General features: G+C 34.8%; 1 protein-coding gene across 2 annotated transcripts in view; it reads left to right on the forward strand.

Annotated features, from left to right (window-relative positions):
• The first annotated feature begins 19,544 nt into the window (after positions 1 to 19,544).
• The window catches only part of LOC131033040 (calcineurin B-like protein 4), a 34,165-nt gene continuing 29,814 nt past the window's right edge, over positions 19,545 to 23,895 (forward strand). The window contains exons 1-2 of one of the 2 annotated variants that reach the window (XM_057964160.2): positions 19,545 to 19,905; positions 21,924 to 22,076. In XM_057964160.2, coding sequence (XP_057820143.2) covers positions 21,998 to 22,076 — 79 coding nt within the window. In that variant the 5' untranslated portion in view covers positions 19,545 to 19,905; positions 21,924 to 21,997. Of the gene's footprint in view, positions 19,906 to 20,075; positions 20,276 to 21,923; positions 22,077 to 23,895 lie in introns of those variants that run through there. The other variant, XM_057964159.2, reaches the window with a different exon arrangement.

Genomic DNA, 23,895 nt, shown 5'->3' on the forward strand with positions numbered 1-23,895 from the left:
ACAAGTGAAAAGTTCGCTTCCATGAGATTTGCCTATAATTTTAAATTCCTACTTTCTGTTGCTCTCTAGATTGTTCTTCTCCTGACTTTTCTAGTGAATGCCAATTCACCCATCTCTTTGGTTTAAAAAGGCCATGTCTCTCATCGTCCCATTATAGTTTATAATTAATGTGCCCTCATTTCAAGGACATCCACCTTCGACCTTCTTAGACTCATGAATGCAATTCCAGTGTCACATGCCATCCACCCCATTTCCATGTGCCATGTCAATGAGAATGCAAAAAATGGTTGTGTACAAAATTCCTATGCATTAAACACACATTTAAAAACAATATAACAATGACCCAAAGACAAACAAAACATGTTGTCACACGTACCTTTCTTAATAAAAAATGATCTTCAAAATCAAAAGGTACCCTCCACGTGTACCCCTCCTCCCTCCCACCACTTCACAACCTGAATATCCAAGTCACAACCCATGTTGGACAACACGTCATCCTTTGAGTTGCCCTCTCTACACACATGTGAGATTTTAAAATCTTGACTTTTTTTAATTTTTTCGCCAATGATGTGGATAATTTTATTAATTCTCCAACATTATGAGGCCCCTTTCGCAATAGCATTTGTGACAATTTTCGAGTCTCCTTCCAAGTGTAATTTTGACACTGAGAGTTTAGCTGCTAGAGAAATGGCCAATAAGGCCACACTTGCCTCTGCCTCTTTATTTGTTCCATCTAAAAGTTGGTGTGCTCCCTTGGCCAAGACCATACCTTCATCATTCCTCGCAATACATCCTGCACCTGACACCCCTAGGTTCCCTCTCAAAACCCCATCGAAATTAGTCTTTATCTGCCCCTTCTCTAGTTTACTCCACACTACCCTTTGCATCAGATCAAATGTAGGATTTATCCTACCAAGCCCATTAACGAACCTTGGTCTCACTAACTTGAACCAAAATAAAAATTCTTAAAATTCTTATTTAAATAAGTTGTTGATCCATATTCTTAAAAAAATATAATTCATTTTCAACAATATCTATTTAAACTAACATTAAATATTAAATAAATAAATATAATATTACAAATGCCAAGACATCATACAATATTTATTTTATTAATTATTAGTTACTATAATATTAAAATGTATGTTTTTATAATATATTGACCTCATGCCTTCACCTTTTTAGATTATAATATTTATGTTTATTTCTTTCATGTCTTTCAATATAGAGTACATTTAAAAATAATAATTTGTATAAAAAAATCAACATAGTGTAATTATTATATTACTATTACAAACCAAATTCAACTAGTTATGTAATCATCTGCACAAATGTTTGATCTAGTTATTTGGTTATATGCATGTTTAATTAATCATTACCTTGATTTAACTTGTTAATTTATAACACAAAATATCATTGCAATTTTTGAATGATAATTCATGTGAAGGGAAGGGTGATACTCTAAAGTTATAATGATGTGCATATGCGTTAATGGATATGTGTTTCAAAGCACCTCCATAGTACTACTTTTTATCCATTGATGTAGCTGTCCCTTGAAATCAAATTTTGTATTGGCGTGTCTTCTTTACAATTTAATATATTTATAAAGAATTGTTTGGATAAATTATATTAAACATGTCGTAATATTATTTGACATCATTTTTTATGTAAATTTAGAAAAAATGAATGAATGGTTGCATGTATTAAATTAAATCAAGATATTTTGTATTATCTTATAAAAAAGAAAACTTGACATGTTGATATTGATATATCTTCAAAATTTTGATTAAAAAATTATAGAATTCATTATATATTTGGAATGGTTAGTAATTATTGACCAGGTAAAATAAAATTACATAATGATCTTATAATTATAGTATCTTTCAATCAAATTATGTATATTAATTTGTATGCAATCATGTTCATAATATAAGTAAGGATTACATTTTGTTGTAAACATTTATTAACTTTTAAGAGGTTATAAGTATTAGTACTTAAAATATTTATTTTATTATTCAAAAATAATTCTTATCTTTTAGTGTTAATTTGATGCTTAAATACTAGGGAGGTGTTATATGTACTATTGGGTGAAACTTTACACGTATTATTGTTGTGACATCTATTATATGTGGTATCATCTTATACAAAAAAAATAGTGTCCACTTGACATGTTAGTGTTTTATATGATTATAATGATGTCCTCTACAACTTTTGATATTAAAATATATATTCTCTAATAGTACCTCCTTCTATATACTTGTACTTACCAATATTTATGTTGGGACAAGTTGATGTTTGTGGCACTTTTAAGGGATTGCAAGTCTGTGATCCCCAAATTTATTCAACAACCTATATATAGATATAACTTGATAAACATGTTTGAGTCCCAGTTATAAAAGTTTGGGGGGGGGGGGGGGGGGGAGTGTTACAATAATGGATATCTTGCTCATGGAGGTCCCTTTTTAAAGAAATTTCTATAACACATGTGCATGAGTGGTCTCTTGTGTTCATTGAGCATTCACTAGGTAGTTTTAGGTGATGATGATTTGATTTCCAATTATTATTTTTACTTATTAGATTGAATTTAATCAATAAATGATATATTAAAGTTTTATATACACAGGAGAGAGAGAAGTAGGATTTTGGATTAGAATAATCAGATTTAAATATAATGAGTGCTTAAATAAAAAACATAGTAGACAAATATCTTGTCAAAAAATTAAAAAACATAGTAGACAAATATCTTAAATATTTAAAAATAAATAAATATCACATATAAATTAAAGTTTGAAAAATAACTAAAATTATTTTTGATGTCGAATAAAAGTTCATCAAATAATCTAAAACAGTGAACACATTTAATGAATTAGTTTACTAAAGTAAATATTAAATTAAAAAAAAATGCCATATAGTGTCTTAACACCTACCTTTTGTTTTTGTTTTTATTTATATTACAATGAGAGACATAGAATTATAATTGGTATTGAATCTATTTTTACAAAATGGTGTGACTAGATTGTTCATTAGGATTGTACTGGCAATGTTTATTGCTCTCAAAATAAGATTAAATAATAGAGTTCAAGGACGATTGTTAGAATGAAAATATTATGGAATATTCAATTCATCAATAGTTATTATATTTCAGCAAAAAAAAATATGAGTGCAAATAGTTGCAAATGAAGGAAATATTTCAATATTAAGACTAGAACTAGTGAATGGATATTCTTGCACATGCCTTCCAATGAAAATGTTGGTGTTATTGGTGGTGGGATGTCTAAGAAGAGAGATAATTACCTAAAAATTGATTGAAGCACCTCCATGTAATTGATGGTTGTTCTCTATCATTTTTATTGAAGATTACATAAATTATTCATGACCATGTCACCAAAGTTGTACATTTCAACTTTGTATGGAAAATATTTTATGGTAAAATTCTAGGATTTATAATCAGAGTAAGTATCATTAGTTGGAGGGAAATTGTGGAAGGAGCATTAGTTGCACATGAAGTTCTCCACACTGTCCAAACCGCCCAAATGCCATCTTTTATTGCTAAGCTTGATATGATGAAGGCCTATGATAGGGTAAATTAGAATTTCCTCTTAAAAGTTCTCCACAAATTTGGATTCTCTAATAAATGGTGTAAATGGATTAGAGCATGTATTTTGGGAGCATTCTTCTCAATCATTATCAATGGGACACCTTTAGGTTTCTTTGCAGCTACTCAAGGTGTTAGGCAAGGAGACCCACTATCCCCTTTCTTGTTAATCATCATGGCAGAAACACTTAGTAGATTGATCAACGTTAATAATGACAAGGGCACTTGGCAGGGTATCCTCATTCCCAATACTCCCATTTTAGTCACACACACACTCTTTGCGGATGACACTCTTCTATATGGAAAATCCAATATAATAGAGGCTAATCAGATTAAGAAAGTTTTGGAATCCTAAACATCAGTTTTAGGTCAGCAAATTAATGTTCAAAAATCAAAAGGATTTATCTTCAACACAAAACCTGCAATTAGCAAAAAGATCATTGAAATTTTGGGATTCAAACTAGAAGATTTACCTTGCTCATACTTGGGTACTCCTTTCTTCATGGGAGCTAATAAATCACCTTATTGGGAAAATGTGCTTGAAAGGATTAAATAAAAAATTTCAACTTAGTGAGTCAGATGGCTGTCTCTCTCAGGTCGCATCCTCCTTATCAAAATTGTTTTGGCCTCCATACCTAATTACTACATCTGTATCCTTAAGGCTCCAAAATCAATTGTCATGAAGATCCAAAAAATTATCAGAAGTATTTTATGGAAGGGTAATCTTTCACAAGAAAAGAAAATTCCATTAATTTCACTCACTAATATGTCACATTGAAAGGCGGTGGGAGGAGTAGGACTGCATGATCTCACCAAATAAAATAAAGCATTTGGAGGTAAATTGGCATGGAAAATGTACTCCAAGCCTAATGCGAAATGGTGTCAAATCATGCAAGCGAAGTATCTAGACTCTTCAAACCCACTGAGTCATCTTCTAATAAATTGATTAAGGTTGATAGATCTAACATTTCATGGCAACCCCCTCATTGAGATTTTGTCAAAATTAACTTCGACGGTTCATCAAGAGGGAACTCGGGTGACTCAGGGGCTGGAGTTTGTATTAGGGATCATATGGGCAATTTAAAAGCATTCAAATCTTTTGTATTGCCTCTAGGAACCAATAATATGGTAGAGGTGCAAGCATTATTAGAAGGATTGATCCTCACAAAGAAATTGGGTTACCTAAAATTTCATGTTGAAGGGGACTCCTCTCTAATTATTAATGCCTGCATATAGAGGAAACCATTAAATTGGAGGATCAACTATGTTCTTGGACAAGTTTGGTCTTTGCTAGATTCATTCAAAGCATTTCATATTTCACACACTTACAAGGAAGGTAATAAGATGGCAGATATACTTGCAAACATGGGTTGTGATGGTCTTCAAGTTGAATCGATCAAGGATGATCATGAGTTAAAGGATTTTCCGCAATTAAAAAACATTCTATGGGATGAGATTTTGTGTGTGATGAGACATGGTAACCATCATGGTTAATCATTTAAATGTCATTTAACTTCACTTGCAGGAATGACTTTGAACCAGGGTGAATTAATCGCTTAGCACGACTGCATGTGCAAAATGTATTAAATTAGTCCCTCATTATCTTTGCATAGATGACTACATCCTTAGCACGTGTGAGATGTAATCCGATAACACCTCGTTCATGGTTTAGTAAAGTTGTCACATGTGAATTCTTGCAAGCAGGAAGAGTTCATTATTACAATATAGACGGTTGGATCGGCTATTAAATATCACTTCCTCCACCTAAAAGGCATTCTTCCCTCATAAGCTAAATTGGTTTGTGCATAACACGGGTTTTGAAGAGGGAAAACAGATAGAACTCGAGATTAGGATTCCCTAACTTCAATGGAAGGAAGGTTGCAAATGGACTCTACTTGTGCAACATGTCGCAGAGAGCACATAGAGTATTTGTTGCGCAACTACAAAGTCTTCTTAGCAGTGGAAGAGTGGGAGAGACCCTTCACAAAGCACATTACAAATGCTTTTCTGGGACAAGTATTCCAAATTCAATCATACCAGATCAGGAGGAGCATCAAGCGGGTGATTGGTGAAGAAATCTTGTTTCCTCGGGCAAGACGAGCCATCTTCCCTTCACAACTTATCTCTATTTTCTTGTCAAATGCTTTTGACTTTCTCCAATCCCTTTCAAAGCTCGAGTTAATTGTTGCCAAAGTTGTCAAGCATGAATTTCTGCTTGGTAATAAACTTCTTCTTGCAGCCCAAATATGTGACTTGTGGGAGGGTAACACCCACATTGGAGGCATTTTCCCGCAACATTTCATCCTATCCAGACATGTCTTTGTGTCCATTTATGATAACATTAAACATACGCTAGAGATGAAGAACTTTTCTTATATCCAAAGTGCTCTGGATAGACACCATAGGGAAATAGGGCAAGAATTAGTTAGTTTGGTTAAGAAAAAGTCAAACGCCATGTTAATTTTGTTGAATGTCGAACCTCTTGAGGTGAATCCACCCCTGTGATCGATAGTGTTGGATTTGAATGTTGCCTTAGGGCCTATGCTATCGCAGGGCTCCAATGAAGTTTCTGGGTCAGCTCAAATTTCACCCATAATCGACAAGGCATGGTGCAAGAACATTAAGATGAAAACGTCTAGTCGATGGATGGGTAAAGTAGAGGGTAAATTCGGTACCTATTTTGATAAGCATAACTATGGATGTTAGATGGCTCTCCATTTTCAAAACTGTTGAGGATGGTCAGGTTGTGAAATTCTAAGCCTATGTACAATATTAACTATCCCAGGTAATAGGTGTTGGTCTCTTCATTTATTTCCATCAGTTCAACAAAACTGGTAGTAGAGACATTTTGTTAACCAGCTGGGTTGAACCGGTAATGGAGTCTCCTTTTGAACTGGTTAATACGACAAGCATTCCAATATTAAAGTTATGGTATGATACATCTGGCAACCGGTTGTGGCAGTTTTACTTGGTCTCTTCTTTTATTTCCACTGATACAACAAAACTAGTAGTAGAGACATTTTGTTAACCAACTGGGTAGTACTGATAATAGAGGCTCTTTGAACTGGTTAATACGAAAGGAATACCGGTATTAAAGTTCTGATATAATACAACCGACAAATGGTTGTGGTAGCTTTACTATGTTCCGATAACCAGAATCCTACTCCCCAAGTTTTCATGATATCCGGTTGTGGGGGTAGTTTTTTAAGGTTTCTTCTAGATTTGTCTTGTCCCACTACTCTCAACTTTGGCCTCTATGAGGTTTGTACTATGGGCAGACCCTTTTTCCCTTTGGATATTTGGGGGGTCCCTTCTTATAGCCCCGACTTCTCTTTTCATTGTATCTGAGCAAGGACATAGGATTTTCTTCCTGATTCTTTCCCTATTGAGCTCTTGAATCAATTATCTTATTAATATATATCAGTGGCTTGCCACTTTTGCCAAAGAAAAGTATTTGACAACATCTTGATAGGGTCAATATAACCTACATACAATTTGAAGCAAGTTATCAAATCAAGGAAGGGAATAATAGATTTTTTGAAAGGTGACCTATATATTTGAATTCATATGGATAAAGTTTATATTTGTCTTGATATCTATAATTAATATGGTAGCACCATCATAAGCATAAGCAACCTCTTTTATTGCATCAAAGGTTCCAAGCCATAATCATTTTTGGAGTTTAGGTCCATAAATGACCCCACGAGCATTGTCTAACACCTTTATATTTCCCCACATTCACAGGATGTTTATATTTCATAACACTCGGATGTAGGTTTTCCCTTGCATGTTTGTTTTTTCCTGGAGTCTATAAAATTCATTGAAAAGATATTTGTTGGTTGAACAAAAACAAGATTTGATTTGGAGCTAGAATGGAAAGTGAATAGGGGAACCATAGCCTAGTTGGAGAAGAACTACCATTCCTCTAAATTATTGTAGAAGAAATTTATCATTGTGATGATGTCTTTCATAGATTTGCCCACCTTATCACAAGAACACACAACTTCTTTTAGTGTAGCAGATGTCCATAGCTATTGATGTTTTGATTGATTGAAAAATAGGTTTTAAGGATTCGAAACCATTACAACATAGTTAGAAAGAAAGCTGAGAAAATAAGAGTCCACATACAGAGCGACTGGTCAAAAGACCAGCGAACAGAAAGAACAGCTAAACAACAAAAAACAACAAAGAAACCAAGGAGACACTACATAGTAATTTTCTTTAGCAGATCCTCTGCCTTTGTCACCAACTCATCATAGGTTGCCCCAACTGCTTTCAGCTCCTCCAGGTCCTTATTCACTTTCTTTTCCTTACTCTTCCCATGGGTGCGGGTTCTAGGACCTTGGGCTTCCCCTGTTCCTTCAGCATCCAGGTCAATTTCCTGGATTTCCTTTTCGTCATCAAGCTTGCTGATGAGGGTATGGGTGTTGTGTAGGTCCCGGGGACAATTGAGAGGGGGGGGGGGGGGTGAATCAGTTGTCTAATAAATTCAAACCAAAAGCTTATTAACCAACTTATCGCTTAATACCGGTAAGACAAATAATTGTGCCGGTAAACAGTGTTAACAGGAAATGTTGTACCGGTAAGAATTAATGCATGAAACATAAGCACAAAGTCAACCACAACACATGACACAAATATTTGTACGTGGAAACCCTATAAGGGGAAAAACCACGGTGGGAAACCTTACCCACAATCAGATGATACTACTGCAAATAGTAAGTGTACAAATGTGAGGCCTCACCTTGACTCAGTCTGACATTCAGTGGATTTTATATTTAGACTATTATGGATACTTTATTTTGATGCATTTTGAGACTTAGAACTTATATGATTTCAGGATTTGGATAACATTGCTATGATTTGATGATTTACTTACATGCTTTATGAGATAGAACACTACATGATTGTTAGATAGGATGATATTGCAATGATAGATGTCGTTATTGAATTTGCAGGACTTTACTCTGAATATAGAACTATGATGTATGTTTAGTTTATGTGAATTGGGATGAAATTGCTTATGTGAATTTGCTTGACAAAAGATGTATTCAATCTGTGCAGATGAAAATTGTATGCAAGTAATGATGTGTATTGTTATATTATTGAATTATATTATATATGGATATTTGGAAGTACTAATGTGTAAATTGAGATGCGCAGGAAATTTACCATGTGACCATGGAAAATTACGGAGAACCAAACCTAGACTTATGTATGTTCGTAAGCCAGGGTTTGTCTATTTGGAGAGACAACACCCCGTTTGTGTTGTATTTTATTCGTAACAGTATATGCTGCATGAGTGTTAAGTGTTATTTAAATTTATTGTGTAAAAACCACAAGAGACAATTTCATGTTTTATTTTTGTAAAAGTGTTTTATTTGTGTCACTTGACACATGTGTGGATTTAAATTTAAATGTTTCATTTTGTCTCTTGGTGGGAAAGTGTTTAATTATAGTTCTTCTTATATTAAAAAAATGTGTTGTCATAAATACTTTGGGAATATAATATTTGGGGTGGTCAACTTATGTTTGACCCGAAAATAAACTTCAGAGGGGTTTAAAATGGGTTAAATGAACACCTAGGGGTAGTTTAATAGGGTTTCCTAAAGCCCATAAGGTATACCTAGGGGTTAGGGGTAATTTTAGGCAAGTTTCTACTTTATAATGATCTTTTTAACGCTTTAAAAATTGGCTTTTTTGAGTTGTGCGAAAATTGAAAATTAGAAGTTAAATCTAATTAAGATTTTTCCTTTTGGAATGAGAGTCTTTTTGCATTTTTGCTTTCTTTCTTTTTTGGTTTTTAGAAACTTGTGAGAACTCAGAGAGTGAGCTTCTTAAGCAAGATTTTTGAGAATTGGGGGGTAATCACCCACTCTCCATTTTTGGAGACAAGAGAAATTTTGAAAAGAAAATAATGTTATGGAATAGAAAAATTGATTAAGGGTAGAAGGAAAAAGATTTGTGGATTGGGCAGCTCTTCATCAAATATCATAATACCTTTGGGCAGATTAAGGTTGGTTTCAGTTATTCATTATAATGTCTTCTTCTTGCTTATGTCTGGAAGTTTGTTGGTGTAAGAAATCTGTGTTCTTGAATGTTTTTGTTAGAAAATCTTTTGGTATTTTTGCATTATGATTTGCTTGTGTTTTGGGAGTTTTCTCAAGACCTCTTACTCTGGGGAGAGAAGAGATCATGTGGGTGGTAGCAGTGACAACCCTCGAGTGAGAGACTCTCTTTTGAGAGCGATCACAAGGGATCTTTGTGTGACCCTTGCTGCATGGCTTGTTTGTGCAATGGGGGTCATAAGGAGGGATATAAGGCTAGAATGCCTTTAGGGGGCATAAGGAATAAGGGGTTGAGATTCTTGATATAATTATTGTGCCATGAGGTGGCTTCTTGTTTATTTCGTACTTGCAGTTCTCCTCAGGGTATTGGTCCACTACCAACCTTTGAAAAAGTTCATCACCAAAGTGTGGTGCTGTGAAGCCAAGTTGGGAATGTGTCTGGAAAATTTGTATGTATTTGCCTTCTATGTGTTTGCCTGTTTGTTACCCGTCTAGGAATTGGTTCTCCGAGCTCGGGGGTGGCTACCAGTTAGCCTAGGCTGGGAGGTGAGCACTCCGTGGTCATATTTGTGTTTTCTATTATGCAGGAAAGTCAGGAGAAGAGAATAGGAACCCTGAAAAGACACAGAGGATTATTGTTGAAGATACTTAAATCCAGTTGCAAATATTTGTTTAAATTTGTTATAGAAGTATGCCCTCATTCATTGAAAAGAGAAGCAAGTTGTAATTCTTGAAAATAGTCTTGAAGTTATTGTTGTAGCTAGACAAGGAAATATCCTGTAAAATTTGTAGAATATCTTAGAGTTGTAAAAAAAAAAAGCTTGTTTATTTCTACTTCTGATTTTTAGAAAAAGAAAAGCCACTTTGAGTTGCATGCAAAAGCTTCTTTTGTATTATGAAATAAAATAGTTTCCAATTAAATTTTATCTATATTCTACTTGTTGAAAAATAGGAGTTTACTTTTGCTGAAAGATCCTAAGTATTTAAAAAAAAATGTTTTAAGTAATTATTTTATTAGAGGAAAAATCAATGAATCTATTTATTCTAGAGAAGTATATTGTATTTCCTAAAATGTATTTCTAAATTGTATTTCTAATTAGTGTTGATTAAAAAGCTTATCAATAGATTTTGCTTCATTCTTTTACCAGCAATTAAAACCAAGTAAACAAAAAAAAGGCCTAATTCTATATATATATATATATATATATATTTTTTTTTTTGAATTAACATAATGCTTTTCCTTTGTTATTTTAGTTTAAAATTTTTGCATGTAAATCTTATTAAGAAAAAAAAAACATATATATTGGTATATTTTCACCCTTATAACTTTATGAATTATAAATTTATATAAATATAAATATAAATATATATATATATATATATATATATATTTATATAAAATATATTTATATAAAATATATTTAAAAAAAATAAAAATTTAAAAAAAAGGGGGAAATTTGGGTTCCACGCGGACCCCACTGGGTGTACGCACAGTGAGGGCCGTGCGGCGCCCACTGTGTGAACACACTGTGCGGCCGCTTCGGCTCCCACTGTGTGGACACACAGTGGTCGGCCGCGGCCGCCACTATGTGGACACACAGTGGTGTGAGCCGCTAGCGGCGCCCACTGTGTGGACACACAGTGGTGTCGCGACGCCCACTGTGCATTCAAACAGTGGCGCCCTCGACCCATTCCCGCCGCCTTCTTCGAACCTGCAACAAAAATGGTCGCCGCCTTGGGGTTTCGACCCTGTAAAAAAACTACTCAGTGAAAAAAAAAGGATTAAACCCTAGCCCGGGTAGGGCTAGGGTAAATGAAATAAAATAATATGATAGTTTTTCAGAGTATTAATATATGTATAAAAAAAAATATAAAACCCTAATTAGGGTTGGAAAGCAAAGTAACTATTATCTTGGGAAGATAATTTTAAATGGATTAAAATATAAGGTATATATATATATATATATATATATATATTCTGATTATAAATTGGAGTAAGTTTTTAATCAAGTTTTAAATATTTAAATGTATTTAATAGAGTTTTAAACATTTAAATACCTCCGTATGATTACTCATAGGAAGTAAAGAGGGAAGTGAAATATATAAATTATAAGAAGTAAGCCTAGCCTTTATAATTTTAAATGTATTTAATGTTACAATAAATACTTAATTTTGTCTCGGGTAATTTAATTAGAGTATTTAAATTTTAAATTGGATGTTTAGTCTATATGTCTTATTGGGGATTGAATTAAATTTCCTCTCCTATTTTCTTTAACGAGATGGATTTAATAAACCTAATGACTAGGTATCTCGTGGAGATAAAATTAAACCAGATAGCTTTCCACAAATAAAATTAAACAAATTATCGATGCTTGGTTCTTTTTAGAATTAGCTCGAGTATAATTATGGAAATTTCAATAACGTTTGTCGTGTGAGTGAACTTGTTAATTAATTAGTATGTTTTTAAAAAAAAAAAAATTGTTCCGTTTTTGCCCTAAATTTTGGGCATGACAACAAAGAGGGGTCTGCACATGCAGAAAGGCCAACAGCCTAGAGCTCACTGCTCAAACACAAATGGGAGTCACACTGACTACAGTTGGATGGTTAAATCCAATGAGAATGTACTACACAAAATAGCATCTTCATATGCCGGATTCAGTACCAGTGTAATGCTGATATGCTTCTACAAACACCTAACTTCACCTTCAAATGATGTCTTTGTGTATATCTTTGCTTGATCTCACATATATCCTTCCTTAAATCTTTTTCGCATTCCATATTTGATCTTACAAATAAGATCTTACATTTATACCATACCCTAAGACCAATTTTAGTAGGTCGGCTCTACAAGATATTACAATAAAACATTTTACAAATAATACAATATCCAATGCAATAACCGATTGAACATGTCAGCTTAATGCTTTTATAACAATAATAAATCATCTCCATAGCGTGCCATGCTGATCTGGAAAAGATAAACCTGCTGGTGTAACCCTAGATAACCTGGACCTATTTGTTGGTAAAAGCAAATATGCAAATAAGAATATACCAATGATATTACTTCAAGGAAACGTGTCCACATGATGTCTTCGACATTACCAAGTGTCTTCCATGTCATTGCAGGTACCGGTGAACATTATATCCTGTCGGTTAACCATATACCGGTGATTGTTTGAACAGTTTACTGATTGCCGGTGAATGTTGTTGGATCTCCAAAGTAGGTGTATTTAGCAGGTGTTGACATCAATGACAAAACCATACCAAAATACCAACATGTTGTTGGCCGATATTTTCAGAATGCTGAGGCTCTACTCCGCAATATTCTTAAGGCACTCCTCTATCTTTTCCACTTTGGCGACTGTGTCCAAGAGCGTTTTTTCACTAGTCTCCGCTAGGGTTTTTTTGTCCTGTATCTCCTTTTCAATTTTCTCAAACCGGGGATTAAAGGCATCTCTGATGTCTTCCGATTTAGCAATGGTGTTCTTCAGATCCTCGATATAATCGGCCATAGTGTTCCCCTCTCCAATGTTAATGGTCTCCAGGATCAGGACTTTGTTGCAGAGTTTTTTGTACTCATCCGCAGTTTTCTTATTCCCATCAATAAGCCATTCAATGGTTTTCATAAAACCATTCAAGGCCTCAGGAGGAGGGCCAGAAGAGGGAGTCACTTTTCCAGGGGTTATCTGTTCATTTTTAGAGATATGGAGGGCGGAAATAGTGTCGGCGGCCCTGAGAGTCTCCTCCATAGTCTGCATATCCAGGCTGTGCTCAGCGTCTAGGGTCCTTGTTTGCTTGTCATCTTCCGGTTCCTTACCGGTCTCCTCTGGATCTTTGCCAGTCTCCTCTATTTTCTTTTGCTTCTTCTTGGTTTGGGCTTGGTTCTTACTTTTTTTCTTCAGCAACCCCTTAGGGTTCTTCTTCTCCTTAGGGAAGTCAGAGTACTCTTCTTCCGAAGAGATACTAATCAAGGGTTTGCTTTGAGGTTTTTTTCTCTTAGAAGAAGAGGGTCTTGATTTCCTCTTCTCACTACTCTCATACTCTGAGTCATCAGAGCTTTCCTCATTATCAGTCGAGGAATCATTGTCTGATTCCTCCTCCTTCGAGAAATCAGAATCAGACATTTCTTCTTCCAAGTCCATAGAGAGCTACATCCGGTTGATTTTACTGGCCTTTAAATGGTCATAAATGAGGACCATAAGTCCCTGGTGCATTGCAGTATCACCCCGAGGATTTTCTTTGTAGGCTTTTAGGGAGGCATTCATAGAGCAGAGCAAGAAGTAAGGGAAATTCACCTTATCATTATGCCTAAAATGATTTAACAGGACAAAATGATACCCATAGACTTTCATAAACCTACCATCTAGGATTATATACCGCATTAAAACAAAGAGAATTTCCCACCAGGGTTTTGCAAAAGCCCTAGGCGGGTAATAGGTTTTACTCAACTTTACCAGTCTTTTCTTCTCTTTCTCAGTGACCGAGTACCTTTCAATGGCTTCCCTGCTGACCTTTCTGTCTCTGTAGAAGTTGCAGCCCTCCCTGTTGAGACCTGTAGCTTTAGCTATTAATTCTTCGTCAATTTCCACTAGTTGGTCGCCCATTTTAAGCATGCCCTTCTTCCAATTTTTGCAGAAGAAGCTAGTTATCTTTCCATCACGGCTGTGGAGTCTCTCAATGAAGCTCGAAAGACCACCCTTCTGCAAGATTTCCCACACCTCTTCTTTCTGTTTCCACTCTTTGCAACTGCTTGGCTCATATCGTCTCCTATTTCCACCCATGGTGTCGTTTCTCATAGCCAAGTTTAGATTACAGAACTAGTAAAACAGAGAGCTTTTCGAAGCTAAAACAAATACCCAGAAAGCGTGTGTGGCATTAATGATCTGATAGATTATAAAACACAATCTGCTGGCTTTGATGTTATAATGAGCAATTACCTCATTATAGAAGTAACTCGAAGTGCTTACTTCAGTACTTATCATAATTGCCCTGTCAATCAAGAGTCTTTGGAGTACTTTGATATCTTTCATCAATTATGATTTGTCTGACATCTTCGGGGAGATCGCTCTCACCTATCCACGTGGTAATAGTCTCATTCTTAACCGCCACGTTTGCAGCCCAATCAGCAGAACAGTTGGCCTCCCGATAGATATGGGATATGTGGCATTTTTTGAAGGTTCTAATGATTTCAATAGCAGAAAAAATTATATTGTGAATCGACCAAGAGAGCTTTGAAGTCTCATTGAGACACTTTATTATATTATTGGAGTCCCCTTTTATCCAGAGATAGGGATAGTTCCATTTTTTGGCTAGAATAATGCCTTGAAGGGCTGCCATAGCTTCCGCTTTATGATTGGTTTGAGTGCCAATAGGGATAGCAATCATACCTTTGCAAATGCCTCTGTGGTCTCTAAGAATAGCTCCATAGCCTGAGGGACCTGGGTTTCCTTTGGTTGCACCATCAAAATTGATTTTGAGCCAGCCTTGGGGAGGAGTTTGCCATTTAGCTTCAAGCCTTTTATTGTAGCTGAGATTAGGACCATCAGTGATCTTCATATTCCAAGCTCTTAAGATGTTTGACTCCAGGGAGTTATTAGAGTAACAAGAGACCTCCATGGTTCCCATATTTTCCTGAATGGCCCTTTGAATTTTCTGAAAAACAATGTCTTGATTTAGGGACACATCCCTGAATATTCGATTGTTTCTTTCCTTCCAAAGACCCCATAAAATGTGTGGAAGAGAGAGCTGCCACATACATCTCAGAAAAGAGTTAGTCCAATGAATTTTCCAGGAGGAGAACAAATCTCTGATGTTACTGGGAAACACCCAAGCTAGACTAAAGCTCTTGAGGAAGCTTTCCCAAACAGAGGTTGAGAAAGAACAGTGGAGGGCAAGATGGTCCACTGACTCTTCCTCTTGAAAGCACAACACACACCTGTTTGGAAGGGCAAAACCTTTGCATTTTAGGTTGTCAACAGTAAGGATCTTATTTTGGAGAATAGTCCAGAAGAACAAATTGATTTTGGGAGTGAGACCTTTTAACCAAGCTTTAGACCAGAAGGGATTCATAGGAGGGGAGGGGGCAAGGATATAATACATTGAAGACACAGTAAAAATGCCTTTGGGATCATGTTTCCAGATCAGGGAATCCTCTTCCTTATTCAGCCAAATAGCAGACAATTGGGTTTTGAGTTTAGAGAGATTGGGATGAATACTATCAATGTTCTGCTAGTTGTTCCCATCCTAGTAATCTGCCACTAAGGTACCAAAAGAGCCAATATAGGAGGGGGCATGGGAAGCCCACTCATAGAAATCCATAAGGGGTTTGTCAAAAAGCCAAGGATCCTCCCAAAATCTAACTTTTCTACCATTTCCAAGTTTCCATATCACTCCTTTAGCAATCACATCTTTACATTTAGAAACATGGTTCCAGATATGGGATCCATTTATGCTGAGATCCGAATTAAGAAAAGAAGAAAGAGAAGAGGACATAAGAGAATACTTACTTCTCCAAATTTTGCACCATTCAGAATCAGAGTGAAACCATCTCCAAGCTTGTTTAGACAAGAGAGCTTCATTTAAAGTGCGAATCCTCCTGAGCCCCAAACCACCTTTTCTTTTTGGCTTACAGACCTGATCCCATGCCACCAAGGACATTCTTTGCTTTTCCTCAACCCCAGACCATAGGAATCTTCTTTGAATTTTCTCAATAGCTTCAGCGTACTTGACTGGAATTCTGAATAGGCTTAGAGCATAAATGGGGATACTTTGAAGAGTAGCCTTAAGGAGAAGGAGCTTACCAACTTGACTTAAGAGAGCCCCTTTCCAACCTGCAAGTTTTTTGTGAAATTTATCAACTAGCGAACTCCAATAGGAGTCAGGAGGGGCACTCCCCATGGGGAGACCAAGGTAGGTAGCAAGAAGGTCAACAATGTTACACTCCAGAATTCTGCTGATCCTTTGTTGTCTTCTCTCAGGGGTATTAATGAAAAAGACATCAATTTTGGCCCAGTTAATAAGCTGCCCCATAGCAGAAGCATATTTACACAAGGTACTCTTCAGAACTTTAGCTTCAGAGATGCTTGATTCCCCCATAATTATTGTATCAACAACAAACTGCTGGTGTGAGCAAATAAGGTCAGCAAAAGAAGGTTGGAGGCCCTTAAAGGATCCTTTTTGCACCAAGTTTTCCATGGTCCGACCAAAGCATTCTGCCATAATAATGAAAAGGATGGGGGAGATAGGATCTCCTTGCCTAAGACCTCTCGAAGCTTGGAAAAAAGTTGAAGGAGAACCATTGACAAAACAACAAAGGTCGCAGAAGTAGTAAGTTGGGAGAAAAGATCCACAACTCTTGGGGTAAACCCAAAGGAAGTGAGAACTTTCTGAAGAAGAGACCAGTCAACCCTATCATAGGCTTTGGAGAGGTCGAGCTATTGATGTTGGTTATACATGTGGCCATCTATTTCTACACCTTAATTTCCATTTGCATATTTTATAACACTTATATATCTCCCTCACTTTCTTGAATGTATCAACTTCATAGGATTGATGACCAAATATAGAATTGGATTTTTTTCCTGATATTCCTTACACTTTGGTTGGTTGATAATTTCTATTCATCATTTTGTAATCAAATTTATTAATTATTATTAATTTTGGCTAAATATGCAAGTACTACTACATAATCAACACATTCCTTGTTTTGCTCTCCTACAAACATATACGCAATAAAAATCAACCATCTTAGCATTTTTTAAACAACTATCTTATGGTAAAAGATTGATCATTAAAAAATTAATCTCATGATTAACATAATATATTACTAAATATATAACTTTTTCAAATAAAAAAATTCATTTTTGTTTGCAATATTTTGAATATCAAATTTACAAAGCCCTTATTAGTTCTTGCATAACATTTACTATGAAATTTTATCAATCTTAAGAGTAAGAAACAAACCAAGGGAAGATATATGATATGGAATGCATAATCAACAAATTATGGAGTACTACAACAAGACCTTGTAGAGTGTAGATGACAAATATGCCAAAAATAATATTATTATGCATGAAATAGAGATTCAAGGAGTATAAATAGGTCAATTATTAGAATAGAAAAGCTCTAGATAACATAATGCCGTCATAAAAAAGGGTCAAAATTTGTATCATTTATTAAAACATGTAGTAAAAATTGATAATACCAAAGTGAAAATATTAAGAAACTAAGGTCTGTATTGTTGAATGCATCTAGATTTGGATAGTAGCCACTAAAAAGTAGTTGTAATGCAATAAGATAAATTTTGGAGAGAGAAATTTCAAATAATATATGATTAGAAGTAATTATGTTATTAAAAATATAATTCATGTCTCATAATAGAAAACTCTTAAATCATTGTGGGCAAAAATGGGTGTGTTAACTAATTAAAATATGAGTAGGTATTATGTGTGTGAGATTTTGCCAAGATCAAGAGGCAATGTAAAACACAAATAAGAGAGACAAAATAAATGATAGGAATAAACTGTATTCTATCAAGATGAAAATACTGATCAACTAGATCATCGATTGTTACATACAAAGAATATGAGCCTGCTTATATAGGCAAGGCTATATGGATATGTGAGCACACAAACATGACATGTGGCTCAATAAGAAACAAGGGTAGGTAGGAAATAGGTGTGGGTAGGTAGGAGAAACAATATAATATTCCACATGAGGTGGATCACCCACTTAATGTGGAATGTAACAACAAGATAAGTCCACAAAAGGTGGAAATTCTCCTACACACACTATCCCAATGTGGCACAAACACCCAAGTGTCTCATACCCAAACTACTATGAAATGCATTTCCTAAGTAAACATAAGTAAGGTGTAATGATATCCAAGATGAATAATTATTTACACCAACAATGTGCAATAATTCATATTAAGATGCATCTTTTTAGTGTACTATAATTAATTGATTTTTTGTGAATGTTTATTTAATATAAATTATGGAGGGTGTTGTTTAAGATATAGTTAAATTTGGATGAATTTTTATTAACAATGCGTAATACATTTAATTGTATAGTAGTTCTACATTATGAAATAAAATCATGAAAATAAACTATTAAATTTAGTATGTTTCCACAATTCATGAAATTAAATTTGTTTCTACTTTTGAATTAGATTACATGTATTTTTTGTATCAATGTTTTAGATCACACTCTATAATCCATCATTAGGATGCAAAGAGCATAAAGAGAGAGAATTTACATCAACATCCCATATCACACTTTGTGATCCATCATCAAATTGAAGAGAGCATAAAGAGATAGAAAAATACACACAATCTAATCTAAAAACAACAACAAAAATAAACTAACTAAAATTTTTGATTACGTAATATTTAAAGCATGAAACTTGCTATAAAAAAGTAAACTCTAATAACCAATCAATTTTTTTCCCTAACATTACAAATTATAATCATAAAGAAAATAAAACAAAATTATTAAAACAATTTTACATATCCAACATTGAAATATCCATGACATTAATAAGAAGGAAAAATACTAATGATCTATACAAAAGATTTATATTGTGATCATCGATACAAAAATTTCCCTAAGATTACAAATTATAATCATAAAGAAAATAAAACAAAATGATTAAATTCTTTTGCATACCCAACATTGAAATATCTACCACTGAAATATCTATCATGACACCAATAAGGAGAATAAAAACATATAATGACTTTATCGTGATACTCTAAAAAGTTTTTATTGTGATCATCTCTACAAAAAGTCTTCATAGCGACACATTTACGAGATACTATTAAAAAGTTTTATGTGAGACCACATTTTGTCTCTTTCGATACAATAAATCCCACAATTTCAATTTAAGTCGGCGGATGTTTGAATTAAAAAAAAGGAGCCGTAGAGGCTAACAAGGTTATGGATTCTAGGTACCTGGTCAGGCAAACGTTAAAAAATTGCCATTTGACCAGAAAACAGAAGCGGAGCAACCCCACAAACCGCTGGAGTTCTTTTCAAATTTTTTAATGTATTTTTACCACCGTGCGATCATCCATCCTTAAAGAAATACTGCCATGAGTTTAAGAGTCAATACGATATAGAGCTATTTAAAGTCGAGAAGGGAGAGTTTACGTTCATCAGAATATTGGAAGCACAATCACTTGGAGGAAGCAATCGGATTTGTTCCTTCTCAGACAAGCCCAGCATTATATACAACACTAACAGGTTACAATTTCAGAAGGATATCCATTTTGATTGCTATCTGTCTCAATATTTTTTGAAATCCTTTTGTTGTGGGGTTCTTTTTGGTGGTAGTGGGGTGTGTTTTGTATTCTTGAGGGAATCGAAATGCTTATAAATGAGGGCTCAATAAGGATGGATCTTCAAAAGTATGATTCATTCACATGAACCCGAGTGGAGCATTTATGGCCTAGAATGCAATCAGCTCTAGGGGGTGTCTTTTGACTATTTGCTTTATGTTTGTTTCTGTCTGCAAAATTGATTTTGAATCTCTTGGAAATATCTGATATTACGTCTGTGGAACTTAAAAGTTGTCCTTTCATGGATTTTAGCTATCTGATGGTGAGAGACCGAGGTTTGTTTGGGTTTGGGAGTTGTTTCTAAGTTTGTTTACAGTTATTGCAGTACTGAATTAATGTCTTCCATGACGGTATATGTGTTATTTCAAGATTGTGAATATCCAATAGTTTTGATAAGGAATTAAGAAAATAATGTGAGAAAAAGGACCTTAAAATAATGTTCCACAGCTGGTATGCTGGCTAGGTGGTGGAGGTCCTTTCCCATTGAAACACATAAAATGCATAAAAAAAGTAGAGTTAAGATAGTTTTCTACTATATTGAAGTATGAGTGAAACACATAAAATGCATAAAAAAAGTAGAGTTAAAGATAGTTTTCTACTATATTGAAGTATGAGAGCTCCTTCGTCAAGCTTAGCAAGGGGATTTTTGTTTCCATTTGCTTTTCCTGAGAGACGTACAGAGCCACCCAAAAACACCCCGATAACATTCAACTTGTAAGGGGTATAGTTTCTATGTAATAGAAGATGAATTGTGATCAATCCAGATGCCAATTTCGAGTATGAGAGTCCCCATTGGATGGTACAAGTGGTTTTCTTTTTTGATTTATCTTACATACACCAATACACATGCACATGTGTGTAGATATAGACTCATGCAATTGAACCTTGCTCGCAAAGAATTTGTAGGGCTATAACTGAGATGAAATAGAAGATGAGATTTCTATTAATTTCGTTGGGAAGGTACAAGATACAGGTGTTGCCTTAGCTAGGTTGGCAACATGATGTATCAGATTCCCCTTGTAAGAACAGGGGAAACTTTTGACTTCACATTATATATAATAGTCAAATTTTGTATCCTTCTGGTTTAAATCTCCTGAGCAAGCCTTGCCAAACCACCCATGCCTATAGCTTATATAATGATATTAGAAACAACTGCACATATATTTGCTGTCAAAGCCTAGTATATGAAGTCTCAAGCCAAGAGAATCAAACAGAGTTTGGAGACTTAAATTTAGACTTAACTGATAAAGAATAGTCATCTAAGCAAGCAGAGATAACTCTGACAGGTCCTAGAGACCATTTTGAGATGAACAGTATGATCTACATTGACAATGAGTTTCAATTCCCTTGGCTGAATGTATTCTTGATCTTGTGAATCGAGCCTTAATTGTTTTGCCAACATGGTTTTGCAAGGGTTCGCTTTGTTCTCCATAACACTGTTTCTCACAAAATTGGAAACTGAATGGCATCGTCTGCCACTGGGATTTTGTAATTGGTAAGTGGGCTACAAAGAAGTGTAGTTGTCCTTTTAGCCATCCCTTTTGTTTTCTGTAGAGGCAGTTATCAAAGTTTGAAAATTCTGTCTAAGGGGTTGTAATCAAATGGTTAAAGTATGGGTTTTCAATGAGACCCAAGTTCAAATCCCCAAAGTTAATGCTAAGCGATGATTCTTGGTCTTCCATGGTTTGGCTTCTAATAGTAATTTTTAAGTTGTTATCTAAATGAGCTAAGTACTGTATTGTTTCTAAGGAGCTAAACATTAGTATCAGTGTGCTCATATGTAAATTTGAGCTATATCTGTAGACTATTAGAAAATATTAGAAAAAATAAAAAAAATTGAGTTGATGAAGTAGGATAGATGCACTCGTAAAGGAATAAAAAATAGGGAAACTTATTGATGCAAATAAACTTTGCTATGTGCAGCAAGCAGAAAATTTTGGAATCTTACAAAGTGTTGTGTCAGTTTGCTGCGATTGTATTATGCAATAGATTTTGTTATGGGCTGTGCTGGTTCCAAGGCAGCTGAGCAGCCACCTGGATATGAAGATCCTGTTCTGCTTGCGGCAGAGACAGTCTGTGAGTATACTTCTATCTGTTCTTGTTTATAATCTATTGTTTTTGTTCTGTATTTATCAGTGCATTTAACGTTGTGTTTTACTTATGCAAAGAGTATAAAAATTGCTGTGAAAGCCAACAAGACCCTGGAACTCCTCCAACTTGAAGGTTCAATAGTTAAGAAACTGATGCTACAAAGTACTTAAAAATCAGAGAAAAGAACTGTTGTTAATGGTAGCAATTTAGTCATTGCTCTCCGAATCTTTGGACTTCCAGGACATAAAATTCTGAGAAATTCTCCTCTTTTTATAGTTTTCAGTACCTCTCCAATTTTGGTTCTCATCTGCATGCTTTTATTGCACAGATTGGTGAACTTTGACCTTTTCAGGGGTCCAAAACAGAAATTTGGGTTGCTTCTCACAGCCTCCATCGAGTACTCTCTTCTGTACATCTTTACTTCAGCAGCTTTGTCGTCTTTTTAATCTAACTTTATTCTTTCTTGCTATTTCAAAGTACTTCTAGAACTCTTGAGCCGTCAAGCTTTGAGAATTGTTAAAGCAGACCTTCTTTGAAACCTGCAGCAACACTAGAAGACATTCACCTCAGCAGAAAGCTACCATTTAGAAATTCTGAAGGAATGTGGTTAGCTCTCTCTTACCTGATATTTAAAGATGAAAGGATAAACTTTCTTGGGGTAAGAAGATATTCCAAGTCTCCTTTCATATAATTCCTATATTCTAACTGCAGACAGCATATTTCTAAGTGGATAAAGAGTCAAGTTTTTGGGCATTTTAAAGCTCGACTTTTCTATGCTCTACCATCCTAACCTGTTAAAGTTTCAAACTTTCATCACTGAGGTTGGCTTCCTAACTCACCAGCTTATCTATTTCTCTATTCTAATATTTCTTCTCCTGCAAACTTCTATTATAAGCATACACTCAAACGAATGGATTGTGGAAACTTACTGATGTTGGTTAACTTCTATTCTATCAAGTTTCTCATGAATTGAAAATTCTTTTTAACTCTTATGTTTTCCTGAATTGGAGGATCCTGAATTGTCCTGTTTCATTTTAACTGTTTATTAATTGTCTCTATTCCTTATGCTCTCTATCATCCTAATGATGGATCATGGAGTGTGATCCGAAATGTTGATGCAAAAACTCACACAATCAAATCCAGAAGCATACACTCAATCGAATGGATTGTGGAAACTTACCAATGTTGGTTAACTTCTATTCTATCAAGTTTCTCATGAATTGAAAATTCTTTTTAACTCTTATGTTTTCCTGAATTGGAGGATCTGAGTTGTCCTGTTTCATTTTAACCGTTTATTAATTGTCTCCAAGACAATTCATGTTTTCAGTATAAGATTTTTTGTTTGAATCCTATTATAAGCTTGGAAACTTCTGGCATGCTTTTTGTTTCTTTCTCAACCTCATTTGAAAATTTTGACATTAAGTAATCTCCATTCCACAGCAAGCTCCTTGCTCCTGTGGACATAGATTGCATTTTCTTACTACATCAAACATGTCAGTGGCCTATTCTGAATTCTCACTTGTTTAATGTTGGGTTCAATCTCTCTTGATTATTCTTTATTTTCCTTCTCCATCAAGTCAAATGGCAACCGGTTGCTGATCATTCTTAAGTTTTATCATAATCTTACTTACAATTTCTTCTTCTTTAATCTAAATCTTATTTTGAGTTTTATCAGCAATTCGCGCTTTAACTTTCTTGTCCATCCGCACTGGTTTGATATTATTCCTTGCAAAGATTAACTTGTATATATAAAGCCACTTTTTTTCTTTGATTCTTTTATGTTGTTGCATTAAGCTTATGTATA

Source organism: Cryptomeria japonica, chromosome 3 (assembly GCF_030272615.1).
Source record: "Cryptomeria japonica chromosome 3, Sugi_1.0, whole genome shotgun sequence".
Lineage (NCBI taxonomy): Eukaryota > Viridiplantae > Streptophyta > Pinopsida > Cupressales > Cupressaceae > Cryptomeria > Cryptomeria japonica.